At 37.9% G+C, this 22,989-nt stretch overlaps 1 protein-coding gene and 1 long non-coding RNA gene across 2 annotated transcripts; one reads left to right on the plus strand and one right to left on the minus strand.

Moving 5' to 3' along the window:
- The first annotated feature begins 7,258 nt into the window (after positions 1–7,258).
- Positions 7,259–9,212, plus strand: LOC124461539. Its single transcript, XR_006955128.1, has 2 exons — positions 7,259–8,040; positions 8,134–9,212. It is a non-coding gene; the product is annotated as an uncharacterized LOC124461539 (long non-coding RNA).
- Positions 9,213–21,474: 12,262 nt separating this feature from the next.
- Positions 21,475–22,654, minus strand: LOC124461565. The gene is made up of 2 exons (XM_047013081.1): positions 21,629–22,654; positions 21,475–21,498 (listed from the first exon to the last, which is right to left on the minus strand). The coding sequence occupies exons 1-2, from the start codon at positions 22,652–22,654 to the stop codon at positions 21,475–21,477; spliced, it is 1,050 nt and encodes a 349-aa protein (XP_046869037.1).
- Positions 22,655–22,989: the final 335 nt, after the last annotated feature.

Below are 22,989 nucleotides of genomic sequence, written 5' to 3' on the forward strand. Positions count from 1 at the left end.
CTATTTCTTGAGTAGGGACCGATGGCTCAATCCCCTTTAACACAACCTGGGCCCTTTACTGCTTTTTAGTTGGTAGGTATAGAAGCTGATGTTAGCATTACGGAAGTACTTTTCGATGATGCGGAAATTGTCCTCAGTTTGGGTTTGACATTTAATTTCTTTAATGTTACCCCTATTGAGTGAGGTTACAACAAAGTTATTTGCCCCTACTGTTTCTACTAGCTTCGGAATCAGGGCGCTGCAGTTGGCTCCACGGATGTATAAAGGGGGTGGTCTAGCCGATTTATTTTATCTACAGCGCCGGCTTGATCGTCTTGTTGATCGGCAAGAATTTTAAAACGATTCCCGCTAAGGGGTGCTACTCGTTCATTTGGATTGGTTATTTTCGGCGTATTGCCATTTTTTTTCTTTTGCGAGCTTAGCTTCCGCTTAGTTATTTTAATATATCTATCCATTCTAGTTTGGACAGAAGTCGTTGGGTTTACTATTGTAGCTGACTCTGGGCGACTTGTCGTTGACGGCTTGAGGCAGGTCAATACTGTAGTATTTTCATACAAATAATCATTCAGTACAATGAGCTCAACTTGTAACACCCTGTTGCAAGTATAAACAATTAAACATATACGCATTAAAATATAATTGTGCACTTGAATATGTTTATATATATATACATTGATGTATGTACATAAACATATTCACATAAATCTACAGCTAAGCATGATCATATATGTATGTGCATTTGTATATGCACATACATATATTCACATAAGCAATGTATGCACAAGCGTAACATGAGCTAGAGCCAGGCCAGCGTGGGAACGCTGACCAAGCACTTTGATGCATGCGCTCCAACAATATGTATGTATGTACTGACACTCTCCCTCTCTTTTGTAGCTGTCGCATAAGTCGCAGCATAAGAATATATATGTAAACTAAGCTTAAGCAAAATAATAATTTGGAATAAAGAATCAATCGGATAACTAGAACCAACTGACACTGACGTGTCCGTCTTCAAGATTATTTCTTCTCAAATGGAACCCGGTCATTACATGGCGACCGTGACAGGACTCTAAAGGACCTACAAGGACTCTCCATGCTAACAACAGCAACAATAAAAAAAAACCAAGAAAATTTCAACAAAACAAACAAAAATAAAAGCATAAAACAATGTCCCACAATGTGTTGCAACTACTTTAGCGATAGAGAGCAGCATTAGCAGCAGCAGCAAGCAGTGTGGCAACCCTGGCAAAAAACGTTAATTCAAAGCTCAAGCTCCAAGCTCCAGTTCCAGTTCCAGCTCTCCCCCCACCCGGTTTTAAACCAACAATCTTTATAAAAAAAACAAAGAATTCAATTGAACGTTTTAAGCAAGAAAAACAACAAAGACACACACACACAAAAAACAAAGAATTCCCGCCCCCCCGTCAAGTATCCATCTTTTCGGCAGTGGCGTTCGAAACCGACCAATCAACCAACAAGGAACACGAATGAACAGTGAAGATATTCCCTTTGCGGAATCTGCTCCTATCGAGCAAAGGGATGCACCGACGCTAGAGAAAGCGTTAGAGCTGTATCCCAACGATGGACCGCGCCCACTCACAATAGCTGAGTACCGGGCCCGCAACACAAAATCTACAAAGCCAGAGCCAAAGAAGACCAAAAGAGGAGGCCAAATACACAAGCTACTCCAGCAGAAGAGGCTGGAAGTAGACTTACTGGCCACTCTGAAGACGGAGGAAGACCGACAACGCTGCATAGAGCGTATTGACATCCTGAAAGCTGAACTTCACCAAAGAGCGAAGAAACGCAAGGGGGCCGCAGAAATGCGCAAGCCTTAACTTGCCTTTAATTTAATAATTCTAATTAGTATAACTCACTGCTAGGCTATTACTAACAATGTGGTTGGAGAATTTTTTTTTTTTTTTAATAAAACAAATGAAATGTATACCTGAATTGTGAGCCAACCACATTCTCTATAATTTTACCACGTCTCCGGCTCGCTGTGCAAGACACAGTTGAGATAAATTTCTCTCTTACTTTTTTTTTCTCTTCACAAATAATTTAAATAAAAAAAAAAAAATATGCATGAATCCATAACAATTTTATTTTAATATTTCAAATAGAAATCAAATTCAGACAAATATACCGGTCAAAACATATTTATGAAAAAAAAAAAAATTTAAAGTAATTGCTAAACAAATGTTTTTAACCTGTCTTAATGAACTTTATTTCATATTTTGCACACTTGTAATAAATAAAAACAAAAATCCCATACGTATGTTCGATAATAGCATAAGTAAATTTGATGACATATCCGATATACCCACAATGGGGTTAATCGAAACAAAATCAGTGGACTCCACTGCGAATGTCATAAATAAAATTGAATCATCAAATGCTGATATGAGATTAACGAACATACTACTATTAATAATTGTCATAATATTGTGCGCATATGTATTATATAAGGCTTCCCTATTACACAATAAATGTGTAACAAAAAGAGCTCTAAGCCAAGCTAATGATCTAGATAAGATCTAAAAATACATATGCACACAAGCAATTTTAAATCAAAACCTTTTTAACAAAAGATAAAATATATATATATATATAAAAAAAAAAAAAAAATTAAAAAAAAAAATGACCCATTGTGACAGGTACTTTGAAAAAATAAACAACAGGCACCCTAGCATAGTCCAAGACTTAATTGAGGTTTATAGAAGCGAGAGAAGTACCTCACCTCAACGCTCCATAAACTTAGTACAAATTAGGTTAGCTTACCTTGATATAACGGGCGAAGATTTCCCAGTCAAAGGAGGCACTAGGGTACAGATGAGTTTCATTCTCACGGTACCATATGTATGCTGTTTTTCAAACGCAGCAGGCACACTGCGTTTCTACCTAATGGAGGAACCGAAGCAGTAAAGAACTAAATACATCCATAATCAGTTAAAAAGGCTTAGGCAGTTAGTGTAGAATATGGATAAAGCAGAAACAAAAAAGCTCCAAAAATATTTACCTTTCCTTGATTTCCTGATACAATCAGGTGAAACAAATCACAAACACATGGAAATAAGGTATTGGATAGCCCACAACTACAAATTTCGAAAAAACATTGTAGATCTTATGGAAAAATTCATAAAAGTAGCTTATAGTAGATTATTAGCTAAGACTCCTTTAAGAAAAGACGTCCCGGATGGGTCCACGAACTTTTCAAGGACTCAATTGCGCTGATAAACATATCAGAATCGAGTGTAGAACCAATAGATTTAACAGACTCAGATATAGAAATAATAGACATAGAATAGTAAAACCTTACACATTTTCAAAATCTTTTTCTTAAATTAACAACAGGTCTAAACGACAAATTCCTTTTTTGTTTAGTAAAATGGGTTCTCAAGAATCAAAAATAGAAATAGAAATTAATCTTAACAAACTATGGTTACTTCGGATGATATAATAGAAAAAGCTAGAAACAAGAATTAACTAAATCTTGTAAGTGTCTCTCGCAGAATAGAGAAACATCCCAAGATACAGTAACCAAACACACGAAGATAATAACCGAGAATCTTCAAGCTATTAGAGCGGTATTAACTGAACACTATAGCAAACTAAAGACATGGCAAAAAACAGCCGCAAATGCGTTCTACAGTGATTGCAAACAAAAAGCAATAACTGTGCTAAAAAGACACAATATTGAATTCAAACAAACATCTGATTTCGAAACTTCAATAGTACTGGAAGAAAAAACGCAACTTATGGCTGATGAAGAAATATGTCAAGAAGAACCATCAGTGATAAGTCGTAACAAACCAACAATTCCCAAAGAAAACAACAAAATGGCACAAACAACTGTAGAATTCATAAATACAGCCACCAAGCTGATACCATACCTCGATGGTGATAGTAAAAGTCTACCAGGTTTCATTGGAGCGCTTCGCGTTCTTGACACCATAAAAGAACCGCACGAAGCGGTAGCCATCCAACTCATAAAATCAAGCGGCTAATAGCCTAAGCTCAGAAAAAACGATTGATGAAGTTATACAAAGACTATCAACAATCTTCAAGGGTGACTCAGTAGATCTTTTAACAGCAAAAATTAAAAATCTGCAGAGAAACCCCAATAACTGTGTTTCATACACAAACGAAATTACTGAGTTGACCGATGCCCTTAAAGGCGCTTATATTTCGGATGGTCTTCCAACTGAACAAGCAATAAAATAAACCACCAAAGTGGCGGTAAATGCTATGGTAGGTCATACCAAAAGTCCAAGAGTCCAATTATTAATGGAATCAGGACACTTTCAATCAGCTAAAGAAGCAATCACCAGATTTACCACTCTTTCAGTAGAGTCGGGCTCCACAGAAAGTTTCCAAAATAATACCATTTTTTATGCCCAGCATAATGACCGCGGCAGACGCCGCTATAACAATAATGGTAACTGGAGAAACAACTCGAATTGGAACAATAACAACTCGAATTGGAGAAATAATGATGATGTAATATAAATAAAAAATATTTTAATTTGATTTGGCATAAAAAACTGAAATAAAACAATAATCAACTTAATATAAAAGAATAATTTGTTTCCGAACTCTAATTCTATTTTCTTATATTATGAAACTATTTGAGTATATATGTACATCTTTTTTTTAAAGCAATACTATGAAAAGAGGCAGTATTAAGAGTTTCTTGTGTACATACAAGGTGCATGCTGCTGTGAACAGTTCCTATTTCGGCTTTTTGCCATTGCTTTCAATTCAACTCATGCTTGTTTCGAAAAGTTTTGGAATTTTTCTAATCCTTTGATACTTTTATACCCTTGCAAAAAGGGTATAGTAATTTTGCTAAGAAGTATGACAGCATAAAAGGAAGCATCTCCGACCGTATGTACTATATATAAGTTAACACCATGAACTCCGCGAGTGCCCACAAACATCAGGCCACTCTTCCCCTCACACAAACTGCCCCCTCACACAAACTGCTGGATCAACAGAAAGGATGGAGAAGCAGACATACCAACCGCTTGCGCAAGAGCCAAGGCGGTGACACCGGATGCCCGTGCGACAGTTGGACGGTCATTTGCGCGGCGTTAGCAACTTAAGGCCAGCTAGGGAGCTTTGGCGCTTCTGGGCGGCAGCGTAAAGAATTATTCTGCTAGCAGCTAGCTAGTGAGTAACAACCACAAATTGATTTGCATTTATTCTTAAGTATCAAATAAAGAACTTGTAATGTTTCCTAATTCTAACGGATTCTCATTTGGGTAAATAATTTCTGTAATAAATTCTTACTAAATAGTAAGGTGGCTCCCGCACAGTTATGCGGGAGTTAACTAGCGCCCGAGCAGGGACCGCCTCTAAAACCCGCCTTCTGCATAAGCGAGTAGGGTAGGTGTCACCTAACAACGATCCCTACACCTTGCTTTGCTGTTAAGTTGGAAGCAAGATTGGTAAAATATCCAATTTATTGCTTTGGGCAAATTGTGTTGTGGGCATTGTGGGGTAGGTGCGTCTTCTGAAGACCTATAATGTCTGGTCGATCAACAGGTTTTTCTCTATAGTGAACATGCCATTAGGTACCTCCATATACATCCCCAAAGCTGGGTGGTAGTTATACTCTGGATACAACAAATCACTAGTTCATAAATCTTTTATATACTTTATGAAACTAGTCTATTTAGTGGATGTAGATTTTCGAGAACTTGACTCTCCTCCCTTTTCAAGTTAGCGGCTGTACGCCGAATTTTGCTCCGGTTCTCTGGTTATGTAATGGTATGCGTATATTTATAATTATTTCTACTTGCAATAAAGTGTTTTATAACTAATATGAATTCACAATTTTTTAGTAATAAACAATAAATAAGACACCATTTGCATATAAATTTTATTGATTTTCGAATTTTATGGATTTTATATTGTTGAATGAAATCTTAATTGCTTATTAAAATAGACGAAATTGCAATAATTGGTAAACGTTGCAAAGTGCAAAAAAAAACATCTCAAGCAGAACATTAATTTTTTTTAATTGCTTCCAAAATAAAGATCAGCATATAAAATTAAAGAATCAGCCAGAGTAAAATTAAACCATTTGAAAAATAAATCAATTCACCTGTGAATGCAGCCTCATGTTCGCACACGCAATAATGCTACAAAGCCATCATCTTTAATTTAAGAATCGACAAAAAAGTCAGAATATATATGTGACAGATCTTTAATTTCAAATATTAAGGATACAATTTATTTGTTTTCTAAACAATTTTAGGAAACCAAGTCGGCTTGAAACTCCTTAAAAAAGGTGTGCTCTAAAATGTCTTTGACCGAAATACGGTGTACTGGATCATCGATAAGCATTTTTTGAATTAAGTCTTTCCGTTGTCATCTAGATTTTTGAGCTGGTTAGTCAATTGATTTGTTGACCAACGAGGAAAAGTATTCTTATAGTCGGAAAGTGAAGTGACGCCTGGCCAAATATCTTCAGTAGGTGTTTTGAGAATCCTGTAATATTAATAAAAAATATATTAATTTGATTTGGCATAAAAAACTGAAATAACACAGATAATCAACTTAATCTAAAAGAATAATTTGTTTCCGAACTCTAATTCTATTTTCTTATATTATGAAACTATTTGAGTATATATGTATGTACATCTTTTTTTTAAACCGCTTGCGTAAGAGCCAAGGCGGTGACACCGGATGCCCGTGCGACAGTTGGACGGTCATTTGCGCGGCGTTAGCAACTTAAGGCCAGCTAGGGAGCTTTGGCGCTTCTGGGCGGCAGCGTAAAGAATTATTCTGCTAGCAGCTAGCTAGAGAGTAACAACCACAAATTGATTTGCATTTATTCTTAAGTATCAAATAAAGAACTTGTAATGTTTCCTAATTCTAACGGATTCTCATTTGGGTAAATAATTTCTGTAATAAATCCTTACTAAATAGTAAGGTGGCTCCCGCACAGTTATGCGGGAGTTAACTAGCGCCCGAGCAGGGACCGCCTCTAAAACCAATCGCGAGTGTCAAACCGAGTGCCAGTGAAACTTTTTTTACGTTAACGTGAGTGAAAATCGAATGGCCTCAAAAAACGTTTCGTTCTGTGAGTTACAAACATCTGACCAACGACTAAAAACGGTTCATCATTTTTAGAACTTCTAAATAGTTTGCATGATTTGGGCGTATTTATAGACCATAAATTAACTTTAAACGTTTTGCGTTTATCGATAATTCACGTGTAGTTATAAGAATCGATTAATAATAATAACAACATAAGCATTGTACACACATATTTGCGCACTGCTGGGTCGGCGCTTTTTCTCTTTTTGTTCAGTAATAAATTGGCACTCAACTGATTAAGTAGAAAAGAATCACAAAGGGAAATTATCCAATTAATTTCAAGGTACAGTCCACTGCTAGACTTAATCATATTTGGTCATTCGAGCCGAATAAGGGAATCGGTTTTCGTTCGAATAAGTTGCTTTTCGTTCGAATTTCGTTGGATCGATTGGGAAATTCTGTGTGTTATTACTCTGGAATAGTTGTTCGCAATGGAAGAACTAAAAGCTTTAGTGGGTCGTCGGAGCCGACTCAAGGCCATCATCATAAGAATTTTGAATTGGACGGAATGAACCCATCCTACATCAACTACTGAGGTAGCCTCTCGGATGGATCAACTCCAGTCCGTGTAGAGGGAATTTAATGAAATTGGGGATTCCATAGCCCTACTGGAAGATGTAAACGGCTAAGTGGATCCATAGGTTTACTGGACTCTACACTCCAGCTTTTCAAGATATCTAGATAGTACGATACACAACAAAAGGGAGTTAACCAACACTCAAAAGTTTCATCACTTGAAAACACTGCTCGTCGATGATGCTGCTAACTTGGTGCGGCATCTGGCGATAACTGACACGGCTTACAACACTGCTTGGGAACGCCTAAAGGAGAGGTACAATAGGCCACGCCATATTGTAAAGCGGTCACTTGAGACCGCTCCATTCCCAGTCGCGTCAGCGCCGTCTTCTTGACTCTCAGCGCTATGTTGAACAGGTACTCCATCCATATTGCTTATCTCACAAAGGAAGCTTTTGGAATATTCCGTTCCAATCCAATTCACCATCTACCTCTCTTTTTCTATCTCAGCGAGCCGGCATTTAATCGTCTGCGGCGGTCGCTCTCACGAAAGAAGCTTTGGGAAGATTCCGTTCCAATCCACGTGGTTTAGAAATATTCAAGCTCTGCGAATATTTCTGGAGCCAACGAAATAAATATTTTAGGATGTTGACACGCATAATTGGAAAATGATCACTGCCGTGCAGGTCATCTATAACTGACCACTTACAGAAAGGGTAGAGCGAAGGAGAGATAAATGTCAGATCAATATGGGATATATGAATCGACAATTGTTAACTTTATATCCAGGTCTAAGCTAGCCATCTGCTAGTGTAAAATATAATAGTGTAAAATATTTGAGTTAACCGAATTCTGCATAAGCGAGTAGGGTAGGTGTCACCTAACAACGATCCCTACACCTTGCTTTGCTGTTAAGTTGGAAGCAAGATTGGTAAAATATCCAATTTATTGCTTTGGGCAAATTGTGTTGTGGGCATTGTGGGGTAGGTGCGTCTTCTGAAGACATATAATGTCTGGTCGATATTTATTAATTAGAATGCTAAATTCATCATAGTTATTAAAGTATCCTTTCAAGTTCCACTGAACAATCATAAGATTCATAAGATGCAATAGTTGGAAATAAGGCTACAGGAATTAAGATTATAAACTTTTATTGGGACATTCACTCCTCCGAGTCCTTCTAAAATAACAAACAAAACCAAACATTGTGCAAAAAAAGAAAAACATCTCTACGGGTCCAAGGATGTTCAGTTGCTTTTAAAGATTTACCTTACTATTTTGTAATAAATTCTCAACAGGTTTTTCTCTATAGTGAACATGCCATTAGGTACCTCCATATACATCCCCAAAGCTGGGTGGTAGTTATACTCTGGATACAACAAATCACTAGTTCATAAATCTTTTATATACTTTATGAAACTAGTCTATTTAGTGGATGTAGATTTTCGAGAACTTGACTCTCCTCCCTTTTCAAGTTAGTGGCTGTACGTATTTCGGCGCAGCCAAATTTTGCTCCGGTTCTCTGGTTATGTAATGGTATGCGTATATTTATAATTATTTCTACTTGCAATAAAGTGTTTTATAACTAATATGAATTCACAATTTTTTAGTAATAAACAATAAATAATGTTAAATGTTAAAGTGATTTAAAAAAAACACCATTTGCATATAAATTTTATTGATTTTCGAATTTTATGGATTTTATATTGTTGAATGAAATCTTAATTGCTTATTAAAATAGACGAAATTGCAATAATTGGTAAACGTTGCAAAGTGCAAAAAAAAACATCTCAAGCAGAACATTAATTTTTTTTAATTGCTTCCAAAATAAAGATCAGCATATAAAATTAAAGAATCAGCCAGAGTAAAATTAAACCATTTGAAAAATAAATCAATTCACCTGTGAATGCAGCCTCATGTTCGCACACGCAATAATGCTACAAAGCCATCATCTTTTTTCAAAACTATAAAATTTAAGAATCGACAAAAAAGTCAGAATATATATGTGATAGATCTTTAATTTCAAATATTAAGGATACAATTTATTTGTTTTCTAAACAATTTTAGGAAACCAAGTCGGCTTGAAACTCCTTAAAAAAGGTGTGCTCTAAAATGTCTTTGACCGAAATACGGTGTACTGGATCATCGATAAGCATTTTTTGAATTAAGTCTTTCCGTTGTCATCTAGATTTTTGAGCTGGTTAGTCAATTGATTTGTTGACCAACGAGGAAAAGTATTCTTATAGTCGGAAAGTGAAGTGACGCCTGGCCAAATATCTTCAGTAGGTGTTTTGAGAATCCTGTAATATTAATAAAAAATATATTAATTTGATTTGGCATAAAAAACTGAAATAACACAGATAATCAACTTAATCTAAAAGAATAATTTGTTTCCGAACTCTAATTCTATTTTCTTATATTATGAAACTATTTGAGTATATATGTATGTACATCTTTTTTTTAAACCGCTTGCGTAAGAGCCAAGGCGGTGACACCGGATGCCCGTGCGACAGTTGGACGGTCATTTGCGCGGCGTTAGCAACTTAAGGCCAGCTAGGGAGCTTTGGCGCTTCTGGGCGGCAGCGTAAAGAATTATTCTGCTAGCAGCTAGCTAGAGAGTAACAACCACAAATTGATTTGCATTTATTCATAAGTATCAAATAAAGAACTTGTAATGTTTCCTAATTCTAACGGATTCTCATTTGGGTAAATAATTTCTGTCACGTGTAGTTATAAGAATCGATTAATAATAATAACAACATAAGCATTGTACACACATATTTGCGCACTGCTGGGTCGGCGCTTTTTCTCTTTTTGTTCAGTAATAAATTGGCACTCAACTGATTTAGTAGCAAAGAATCACAAAGGGAAGGAAGCCTAAAGGAAAGGTACAATAGGCCACGCCATATTGTAATAGCGGACGTTGACGATACTATGCGCAGTACGTTCAAGTGGCCCCTACGACACCAGGACAAAGCCTGTTACGCGCGAGCCCAAGCAGATAACTGCCCACCTCCCACCCGACCGACCGAGGGGTGCAGCCGTATAACGCACGGCACGAATCGCGTGGACAAAATTCACAATAGAAAAGACAGACAAACACATAATACTATAGCTATCTATTAACTAAATGGGATAGGATAGATGTTTTAAGCATATTAATAGAAAACTCTGAGCCGATTACAGGGTATAGAAGATTGTAATCAGAGCAGAGGACCCTAAAAGGTTCATGCATAGCATAGTTAGAAGAACAACGACTAAGGGATAAAGGTATTAAAGGATGTCTACTCCGTCTACATGGTACCGACAGATTCACCTGAGCTAATAACTTAGGCGAGTCGATATCACCAATTAGGAGCTTGTGCATAAAAATGACACCAAGCATAATTCTACGGTTAGTTAGGGACGGAAGGTTAATCAAGAGAAGTCTACTAGAATACGAAGGCAAATTGACATTGCGATCCCAGCTTAAGCCACGAAGAGCAAATAGCAAGAACTGCTTTTGAACGGATTCTAGTCTAATCTGGTGCGACTCATATTGAGGTGACCAAATGCAAGATCCATACTCTACAATAGGACGGACAAGCGAAGTAAAAAGAACTTTAGTTGTATAGGGGTCATCAAATTCTTTTGACCATCTTTTAATGAAACCCAGGACACTCATGGCCTTTGCGACCGTGGTGGAAATATGGGTGTTAAAATTTAACTTATGGTCCATAAGTACGCCCAAATCATTCATATTATTTAGACGTTCTAAAGGGCTGTTGTTTAGAATATAAGTGACCAGTTAAGGAGAGTTACGAAAAAAAGTCATTACCTTACATTTGGTAGTGTTAAGATTTAGTAGATTAAACTGGCACCAGGATTGAAAGTTAAGATCAGCTTGTAGCCGACTAAATGAATCTGTATCTTTATAAGTAAGACAAAGCTTGACATCATCAGCATACATAAGCACACGCGAATGAACAATGACTGATGGAAGATCGTTAATAAATAGTGTGAAGAGCAGAGGGCCAAGATGACTACCTTGAGGTACACCAGAAGTCACAGAAATGGAAACGGAAAAAGAAGACTTAAAAAGTACCTTCTGTTTTCTATTTGTTAAATATTCTCGAACCCAAGAAAGGAAAAGGGGTGGAAACCCAATGTCGCTCAGCTTAGAAAGTAATAGGGTATGATTAACGGAATCAAAAGCTTTGCTGAAGTCAGTGTATATGACATCAGTTTGTTTACCATTTTTGAACCCCTTGATAATTATTGATGTAAATTCTAAAAGGTTAGTGGTTGTAGATCTACGTTTCACAAACCCATGTTGGGATGGCGAAATAATAGAGCTGCAAAAATGTTGCAATTGAGAAGTTATAATTTTTTCAAAAGCTTTCGGAATAGCGGACAATTTTGAGATACCCCTATAGTTAGAGGCTTCGGACTTTTTGCCATTTTTATGCAGAGGAATAATATACGACTCCTTCCAAATAGATGGAAAAGAGGAAGATTCTACAGACAATAGAAACAATTTTAAAATGGGTTTACATAATGCGTTTGCACAGAACCTGAGTATACATCCAGGAATACCGTCTGGCCCCGGAGAATAAACAGGTTTAACTAATTTAAGTTCGGTAAAAAAACCGATGCATCAGCAATATCAGGTTTTAGCCACGTCTCTGTGAAAGCTAGAATGTTATGCTCAAAAGAAAGACTATCTACATAGAGATTAGGAAGTTTAGATTTCAGTCCTCTAACGTTCTGGTAACCCAGGTTATGGGACGAAGCTAGTTTTTTGACACACCAGCAGATGCTGATGTGGCAGGTATAGTATTAGTTGTTGTTGTAGGCAAGCGAATCGGTTGCCGATTTTTCTTTTTTACATTATATTCCTTAACTATTATATGTTTAGGCCAAAAATCTTCTCGACATATAGTGTCGAAGATATTGGCAGAAACACTAATTTTAAAGGACGAAATGTCCCGAGAATAAGAAAATTTAAACTTCTCCACCGCAATATTCGAGACGTTAACTTTCTTCCGAATATAGGCTATTACATCATCAGATGTGACAACAGGGTCTAGCCTAGAAACAAATATATGTTTCTTTGGTGGTATGCCAACGAGAGGCCGCGGTCCCGAAGCGTCAGCCGCAGCAGTAACGTTGGACGAGTCACCCACTGCAGCAGTCAACTTGTTTACGGGGCCCTCGATACTTTTAGAACTATCGGCAATTTCCATTGGAATGGGTAATTGCCCAGACACATCGGACACTACAATAGGCATCGTTTTTAAGAGATCATTCCCAGGTGATACCGGTAATTCATTACTAATAGCATTCACAACCGGGCTCTTAAACGATATCAATTGCTGTACATTAGGAGTGGACGGTGCATGAGACCGGTCGGGGACGATAAGAGACGCTGGCGGATCTACAGATACAGAAACACCCCAAGGACTGGTTCTTTTACGTTTCGGAGACTCATTCATAAGCGATAAACTTCTGAACTGAGTATCCACCGCAGTAAACTCCGCTTGGAGTTTATTAAAACCTGCCCTTAAAGTGTCAAAACTATCTCTAGTCCGCCTCATGAAAGAGCGCATCTCATTCTCGACCTCCCGGCAAGCATCACATCCATATTTTAAGCCACCACCTTTAGCAATAGACTCCTTGATTCTGCCTGTGTAACCTGCACACTTGACGTGAACCGCATTGTCACACAACCAACAAAGAATATAATCATGGGAGTCAACCGCATTAGTGGCAACTATGCAATTATTTTTTGAGCAGACAACCATTTTATCAAAAGTTTAATTTAATTACAAAAGGAAATACAAAAAAATAAAAATATTCGAATATTCGAAATAAGTCAATTAAAAAAAAAAAATATAATAAAATTTAATTTTGTGGAAAGTTAAAAAAAAAAAAAATGGGTAAAATTACCCGTAAAATCACGGGCTCTAAGGCCAGGGGTGGTAGCCCCTTCTCAGAGCTAAACGGATCCAAAAAGCCAAGAATATCGCGGACATCAAAGGAAAGAAAAATTACCACTAATGAAAGCCAATCAGAATCTGAATATAACGAAGTAGAAATGACAGAAATGCCAAAATCCAATGACTCGGCACCAAAGGAGAATAAAGATCCAACAGAAATGTCAAATGGCAAATCGCAAAATAACGTTCTATATTATAACAATACACACAAGGGACCATTTGTGGTGTATGTAGACAGAGTAGATGGAAATAACAAAGAGAGCAATAAAAGCAGATTACCAATTAATCCATTAGAGCTAAATGCAGTTTTGTTTAAACTAAAAGTCAAAGACATAATAACTGTCAATAAAATAGGATATGGACGTTGCAAGGTAGAATTTAAATCGGCAGCTGCAGCCAACATATTTATCGCATCGGACCTTAAAAAATATGACTATGAACCCAAGTTACTAAAGCATTTCCTAAACAAAACTGGAATCATATTCCAGATCCCCACAAGATTCTCAGACGAAGAACTTAAGTAAGAGTATATCTCAACACCAGTGGACATACACAAGATTATTCGTGTGCGTAGAAAGGAGAAGGACAATCTAATTGCAACATCTAGAGTTAAAATAGTTTTCAAAGGATCTCAAATACCAACAGAAATAACTTTCCTATACTCAAAAGTTCCAGTAAGTCCTTTTGTACCTTTTAATCAATGCTACAGATGCTTCAGATTTAATCACTTTGCGCAACACTGTAAACAGTTAGACCAAAAGTGCAACAAATGCTCCCTGTTACATGATAAAGAAAAAACCTGCACACAAACTATTTGTATCAATTGCAAAGAAAATCACCCAGCTACCTCAATCGACTGCCCCGCTCGCAAGAGAGCCTTTGCCATACAGAAATGTATGACAATGGAGAATCTATCCAGAAATGAGGTAAAAATTAGATATCCAGCTCTATTCCAAAGACAAAATACGATAGACACTAATGATACAACACAATTTCCCATTCCAACATGGCAAAAGACATCTACAACCCCAACTCTGCAGAACAACACAAAATTATCAACAGAACAACTACACGCTCACATCCCATATAATAAAACATTAAGAAACATGCAAAACAGACGAAATGAAGAGAGAAACTCTTCTGAAACAATGAGTACCTGGAAAGCGACTCTAAATGAACACAAAATTACTTTAAATGAGAAATACGTTAACACACATACAAACAACACATTTAAACCAACACCCCCAACCATTACATCCCAATCTAATCAGTCTACTGACAGCCCCTCTGCTCTTGAAATGGCAAAAGAAGGCTTATCACAGCTGGCTATAGACATATCCTCATTTATAACTAATCCAAACATTCAACTAAATTCAGTCCACTATAAATTTTTAGAGACACTAAGAGATAGAATCGCACAAGCTAACACAAAAATAGATATTATAAAAATAAACCAACTTAATTAAATTCAAATCTTAATCCTTACTTAGTACCTTACACTCAACATCTTATTATAATAGACATATGAAGATTCTACAGTACAATATCCAGAGCCTAACGCATAGCAATAATAAACATCTACTAGAAATATTTTTAATAAACAACGACATTGATATAGCAATTATATCTGAAATCTGGGTCACAAATAATGCTAATTGTAGTTTAGCGAATTACAACTTTATTTGCCACCCCAGAGCAGATGGATATGGCGGAGTAGGCATATACCTAAAAAAATATATAAAATTCACACAATTAAATTGCATTAGTGAAGTAGAAGTGATTTCAGTGTCCACTATGAACCTGAAACATAACATCAATTTATTTAGCGTCTATGCAGCGCAAAGTTTAAATGATGATCTTTTTGAGAAAGGATGCAAAGAAATTCTAACGAGGGCAAACCAGACTAATGGTTTAACAATCATAGGAGGAGATCTTAACGCCAAATCACAAATATGGGGAAACACGATTCAAAACAACAGAGGAAACATCCTAGAACAATTACTAATAAACAACAACTTTTATTGTCTTAACAATGGCAACCCCACATATTCACACAACGCATCGTACTTTTCTACCTTAGACATCACATTAATTAACAACTACAACCTCAACCCAAAGTGGACACTGACAAACGCAAAAATATCAAACAGCAACCATTTACCAGTTATACTAGAACTAGACGAAACATACGAAGTACAGAATCAAAAAAGGATAAATCACAAGAAAATACTTCAAGCCTTCTCAAAAATTCACATTTCTTCACTGGACAACCTGACATCAACTTCACAAAATATAACTAGACAGAATACAATTTCAATAGACCCAAAAAATAGATACAAACCAAAAAAATATTGAGATGAACATTGTGACAGACTTTTTAGACTTAGAAACGCGTGCAGACAGAAATATTATAAAACAAAACTTCACACGGACGCTTTAATTTATTTAAAAAGCAATAGAACATTGAACAACTACTTACATAAAGTTAGAAAAAACAATATAGACAAGCTAATGGACGAAATTTCAAAAACTAATTCAGCAAAAGAAATGTGGCAAAAAATTACAGCCCTTAAACAATATAAAAAACTTAAACCGACAAAAAACGAAAAAACTGATGAGGATCATGAAAAATTTCTTAAACAAATGGCGACGGTACCTGACACTTCAGACTGCATTAGAATGAAACCACCTAACACCTGGCTACTACCCGCTAGCAACTCAAACTTTACTGACAACGATTTACTTGACTTTTTAAATTCCCGCAACCCGGACTCAGCAAAAGGTCCAGACAATATCTCATATAGAATGCTTCTAGCCTTACCACCCTCAGAAATTCAAATTTTGGTATCCCTGCTAAATGAGACTCTAGACAACGGTGACATACCAGCTAGTTGGAGAAAAATAAAAGTAGTACCTGTCCCTAAAAAGAATCTAGACTCAGCTATAATAACAAACAATAGACCTATTTGCCTACTAAGCGTAGTTTTCAAATGCTTAGAAGGTTTGGTAAAAACAAGGATGGAAAACCATATAAACAACAACAATATATTGCCCCCGAGATCTTACGGCTTCCGTAAACACCACTCCACATCGAACTGCATCAATGACGTTTTAAACAATATAGCAAATCTGAAAGCTAGGGGCATGCACGTTTGTGCATCTGTATTAGATCTAAGCAAAGCCTTCGACTCTGTTAATATTCCCATTCTAGGCAACAAGCTAATAGATTTAGGTTTCGATCACAGACACATACAATTCATTTACAACTACCTTAAAGAAAGAGTTTTGACTATGGGAAGAACAGAAATAAAAATAAGAAAAGGAGTAAGTCAGGGTAGCTGCCTTAGTCCAATACTTTTCAATTTATACACAGCTGAGCTGCACAAGATAAGCAACCAAATTAACAGCATACTATTTCAATATGCTGATGACTTTTTCCTGGTATGTTACCATAAAAACTTTTCAGACGCTAAAAACATATTAGAAAGACAAGTTACAGAATTTAGTAAAATGTGTAATAAAATCAACCTGTCATTCAACCCGAACAAATCTGCTGCTTTACATTTTAATTTAAGACGTAAACCCCTACAAATAATATGCAATAACGTAGCTATAAGGGACGTAGATAAAATTAACTACTTAGGAAGACTGATTAGCACCAATAATTCCATGACCCAACACATAAAGAAAACAATTGCTAAGTCAAACAAAACAAATATGTTTCTTCATATGATTAATGGCTGTCGTTTTGGCACCCATCCCAAAAATGCAATTCTTTTCTATAAGGCCTTTACAAGGAACAGGTATGAATATGCAAGCTCTTCATTTGCAAATACAACTAAGACAGTAATGGGCATCATAAATACTCATGCTAACTTACATTTAAGGAAGGCATTGGGGCTTATTAGATCAACTCCAACTTATATAATATACCACCTAGCGGCCGAACTTCCACCAGAGTATAGAATTAAATTTACCACAGCAAAAGAACTGATCAGGGTCTTCGCTTATGGCCTGCCAGCAGCGTCGCTTCTGTCCAGTGTCTTTCATGCTAATAAAACAAGTTATGCCAAAGTGTATGCTGAATTTAAAGATGTCCTGGACAACATTACACCCATAGAGCCAACTCCTATACGCACACGAAAAATCTTCATAGATGCCAATTTTTCCAAAGGTGCCTTTAAAAACATAAGACATGCAAATGAAACAATGATACTCTCCCTGTATAAAGAAAAAATTAAGAACTTAAATTCAAAAAATTTTGACCTGATTTACACAGATGGTTCAGTTTCTGAAGATTTTACTGGAAGTGCTTTTTTTCACTTGGGCTCCAACATCACAAAAAGCTATTACAGCAATAAAAAACTGTCATCATTGACTGCGGAACTCACAGCTTTGGAAAAAGCAGTGGAGTTTGCTGATTCGAATCACCTCTTCAAAGTAGCGTTCCTAACAGACAGTCTTGGAGCAATCCAAACAATTAGAAACCCAAAGAACAATAATTGCATTGCTCAAAGAATCCTTAAAAATATACAAAATAGTTATAATATCATCTCAGTCGAAATACACCACATACCTAGTCACTCAAACATAAAAGAAAACGATTTAGCTGATACCGCAGCCAAAAATGCCAGACACGATGGAGTGTTCACGCACATAAGCTGGACAATCAACGATGCTATCATTCATATATACAACAAAATAAAACTAGAATGGGAAAGAGCGTACAATGAATTTTGTATAGATCGAAACAAAGGATACTGCCTTCTATATCCTTATGTGTCATCACAACCATGGTTCCAGGGAAAAAACCAATTCCATAGACTGGAGATAAAACAACTAAACAGAATACTAAGCGGTCACGCATTTGACAAAAACACTCTATTTAAAATGAAAGTCGTTGACAACAACTTATGCGACACCTGTAACATTACAGAAGATATCTCACATATTATTTTAAATTGTTCAAAATACACAAACACCCGAATGAACTTCCCAACACTAACAAAGTATAACGATATATATCAATTACTCGCGCAAGAGCCTATCGCCAACTACAAATCGATAACACAATTTACTAAGGCTGCCAACATAGAACTCTAACAATCTAACCCACACATAAGTAAATTAAATTAAATAGCTAATTTATTTATAACAAAAACCAAAATACGAAACTCATCATCACGAATACGCTGTGGCGTTAACCTGTTATACACAGGGAGGCCAAAGAAATCTTCTGTTCAGAAGTAACTTAATATCAAAAAAAAAAAAAAATAAAAATTCTAAAGGTAAAAAATCTGTGTATAAGAATATACTGACCAGTTCTGACACAAGGGTTAATGTGCAGAGTAAGCCTTCACAACTAAAGAATAAAAAGAAATGAAAACACAAAAACAAAAACACGTATCACAGAGTCGCGGGTAGGCAAAAGACGAGAGCGCAAATCAATCATGTTGGCTAACGGCTGCGCCCTTGCGGAGCCCCAAACTGCTCGCTTTATATGATGCGGCCTTCGGATGATTTCCACCGAGGCGGCTTCGAGGCACTTGCGATTGGCAAGAAATGAGATGACCAGGTTGACTTCAATCGGTTGCTTTATTTTCTTAACCTAAAACTATAGTACAATTGTCGGCGGGCACAGAAGGTGCAACCGCATCGACCGAGATTAATTTCAAGAGTAAAATCAAGTACAGCAAATCACGCTGTCTTTTACAAAATTCAAAGTTCTGGAAATTTCCATAGAAGAAATAAGAAAGAAAAGAATTGAAGTAACGGATCTCCAAGTTTGTCACTTCAAAGTAACTTGCGCTGTTCTTGGTCTCTCTCTCTCTCTCTCTCTTCGTTCGTTTTTCTCTTTTAGCAAAGAGAGTCTGGCTTCAGTTGCAGCTTAAACATTCTCCCCCCTTTGATGATGACGATCTTCATCATCAAATTCACGTCTGGAAGACTCCTGCGAAAAGAAAACTGAAACGAGAAAGTAACAATTTAACGCTTAGGTTTAGGAATGGTGTCATTCTCTATCCAATTCTCCAGAATAGGCAATGGACAGAGTTTGGCTACCGGTCGTTTCATGAGTCCTTTGACTGTCTTCAAAGTCACCACTCTCACTAGTCCATCGGGTCCTGCATGTGTCTCCATAACCCGACCTAGAGGCCATTGATGAGAAGGGAAACGCTCGTCCCTGATGAGCACTATGCATCCAACTGTTAGATTTTCCTTGGTCTGCAGCCATTTTGGTCTCCTTTGTAATCGTGATAAATATTCCGAGTTCCATCTTCTCCAAAACTGTTGTGCATAATATTGACAATTCTTCCATCGATCAATCAGAGTAACTTTAGCCAATTCCGGAGCAGGAGGTGCTAAAGGCGCTTCACCCATCAGAAAGTGACCGGATGTTAATACCATTAAATCGTCAGGATCATTTGATAGGGGACATAACGGTCTTGAATTTAAGCAAGACTCAATCTGTGCCAACACAGTTGCCATTTCCTCGAATGTTAAAACTTGTTCTCCGAGAGTTCTCTTCACATGATACTTCATGGACTTCACTCCAGCCTCCCACAAAGTGTGGCGCTGATGGTGGGTTGAAATGCCAGTTGATTCCTTTTCTCAATAATGTTGGCGCAATATGTTTCGTAATGTACGAACAATATGCCAGTTTGTCCACTTGCAATTTTTTGTTGGCTCCAATAAAATTAGTACCGCAGTCACTATAAACGTCTGTGCATAGGCCACGTCTGCCAATGAAACGGTTAAATGCTCCTATAAACGCATCTGAGGTCAGATCTCCAACTGGTTCCAAATGAATGGCCTTCATCTTACAACATGTGATACATTTATGAATTCCAAACCGAACTGCATTGCGTCCATTAACAATCCAGAATTTCTTCCTTATAAAATTCAGCGTTAGTGAGGTTCCACCATGCAAGGTGCAAATATGACTGTAAGATATGACCAGATCTGTGAAAGGATGTTTATACGGTAATATATAAGGATATTTTTCATTTATAGGCAGATGTAGAAAATGTTCAGGTCGTGACGTGGGACAGCTCCAAAAAAGTTCGCGAGTCGAACATATACCCCGAGCCCTCTAACCAAACAATTAAACGCCGGTTTTGTGTTGTATTGCGCTATATTCAGTTGCACAATTTGTGGGCATATCGATCGGTTAGATCGGTTGGCTGAAATCTTTATTTCAATGTTAATTCAAATTTCTCACATGTTTCTATTTTATCTTACATTTGTGTTTTTCTCTCCTTTTCACGTCTTTCCTGCTTGCCTAATTTTCTGTGACTGGCGCGCCGTCATAGCGGGCCGCCGCTCTGTCATAAGTGCAAGCAAAGACAAAGTAAATTCTAACTGTTCTTCTTCGAATGAGAGAGAATAAAAACCAGGGGCGCGTTGGGTAAGCCTTTCTACTGGCGCGGGGCGGCAATTAAGCCTGCACCGCAACATTCCCCACCCCGTAATTCACCAGCGTCTTCGTGCGGTGGATTACTCTCCAAATTCAGTACGGCCAGCTTCACTGTTGGTCGCGTCACAAGTCCATCTACTGTGCGAACGACTGCGCTTCGCACCTGTCCGTCTTTCCCACGATGAACGTCGATCACTCTTCCCTTTGGCCACGTATTACGTTTAGCGGCATCGTCTACAATTATCACCACGTCACCTACTGCTACCGGCTTGAGCTGTGGTTGGAACCATTTCGTGCGCCTTGTGATTGTAGGTAGATATTCTCTCAGCCACCTCTTCCAGAAACGGTCGGCAATTTGGCTGGCAACACGATACCCTTTTGCGAGTTGCGGCCCGGACTGTTGCAGTGAACCGCTCTCACGTAGGCCACTAGAACTGCCTTTTAGAAAATGGTTCGGCGTTAATGCTTCCGATTCGGCGCTTTCTAAAGGCACATACGTCAGAGGCCTTGAATTCAAAATTTGCTCTACGTCAGCAAACGCTCCTCTTAACACCTCTTCCTTCAGGCCGGCCTTTGGCAGTATTTCTGAAAGTATAGATTTAGTAGAACGTACCAGTCGCTCCCAAACGCCGCCCATGTGCGGTGAACTGGGAGGGTTAAACTTGAACTCCAACGTTGAATACTGCTGCTCCACAGCTGAAGTTGATATCCGTTCTATGTGCTCCTTCAATACGCGGCTGGCTCCTCTAAAATTTGTACCATTGTCCGATAGTATGGTACGCGGCACCCCTCTTCTGGCTACAAACGCCTTCAATACGCAGAGAAATGAGTCGGTTGACAGTGATGTAGCAATTTCTAGCTGTACCGCTCGGGTCGTAAGGCATGTGAATAACACGCCCCATCTCTTCTCGTGCCTGCGGCCCACTGCGACTTCAAATGGGCCGAAGCAGTCCACTCCAGTAAAAGTGAATGGTTGTGTGTTTGGCGATAACCTCTCCTTTGGTAAATCGCCCATCTTTGGTGGCACTGGTCGGGCCACTAGTATACGGCACGCTACACAGGCGTTCGCGACTTTTCTCACTAAAGCGCGTAAGCCGGTTATCCAGTACCGCTGTCGTACCTCGTTAACGACAATTTCATTGTGCAAATGGTAATTCTTTCTGTGATAGTACTCCACAATCAGAAACGTTACTCTATGCTTTTGCGGTAGTATAATGGGTCGCTTAGTGTCCATATCTACTCCTTCAATTCTGTCGATTCGTCCTTTGATACGTAGCACTCCTAACTCGTCCAGGTAAGCAGTGCACTTAAATAGCTTACTTTTCCTATTTGTTATGCTATGTCCTTGGTTTAAGCATCTGATCTCTTCTGGAAACTCCTCTTCTTGGCATGCACGAATAAAAACTGCATCGGTTTCCACATCGCGGTTTATAGCCAAAATGTTCATCAGTTGTTCTCCGCAAGGCCTCTTACATATGGCTTGCAAAAAGTTTAGAACTCGCTTTTGTACCGCCCGTAGCTTTTCCAACGTTCCGAATCGTTCCGGATCAGGTGTGATGCAAGCCAAACTAGAGTTCCCTTTGACTTTCTCCTCGTGGTGCAAGATACTTTCACTCGTCTTGCTCGGGCTCTGCTCCATGCTAGGCCATTGTGTCTCTTGTTCATACAAGAATCTCGGGCCAACAAACCACCTTGAATTCCCGGTCATGTCTGGCATCTTTGTCCATTTCGTGCCATCGTCTGCAACGTTATGCTGGGTGGGCACCCATCGCCAAGATAGCACGTCAGAGTCTTCCAGAATTTCTCCAACTCGCAATGCCACAAATTGATTGTATTTGCGGGCATCTGATCTAATCCAGCATAAAACGTCCTTCGAATCCGTCCAGAAAATACGCTGACATACGGTTACTGAGAGTTCAGGTTCGATGAATTTCGTCAGCCGTAAACCTAAAACAGCAGCCATCAGTTCCATCC

The sequence above is a fragment of the Drosophila willistoni genome, unplaced genomic scaffold, assembly GCF_018902025.1.
Source record: "Drosophila willistoni isolate 14030-0811.24 unplaced genomic scaffold, UCI_dwil_1.1 Seg531, whole genome shotgun sequence".
Classification (NCBI taxonomy): Eukaryota; Metazoa; Arthropoda; class Insecta; order Diptera; family Drosophilidae; genus Drosophila; species Drosophila willistoni.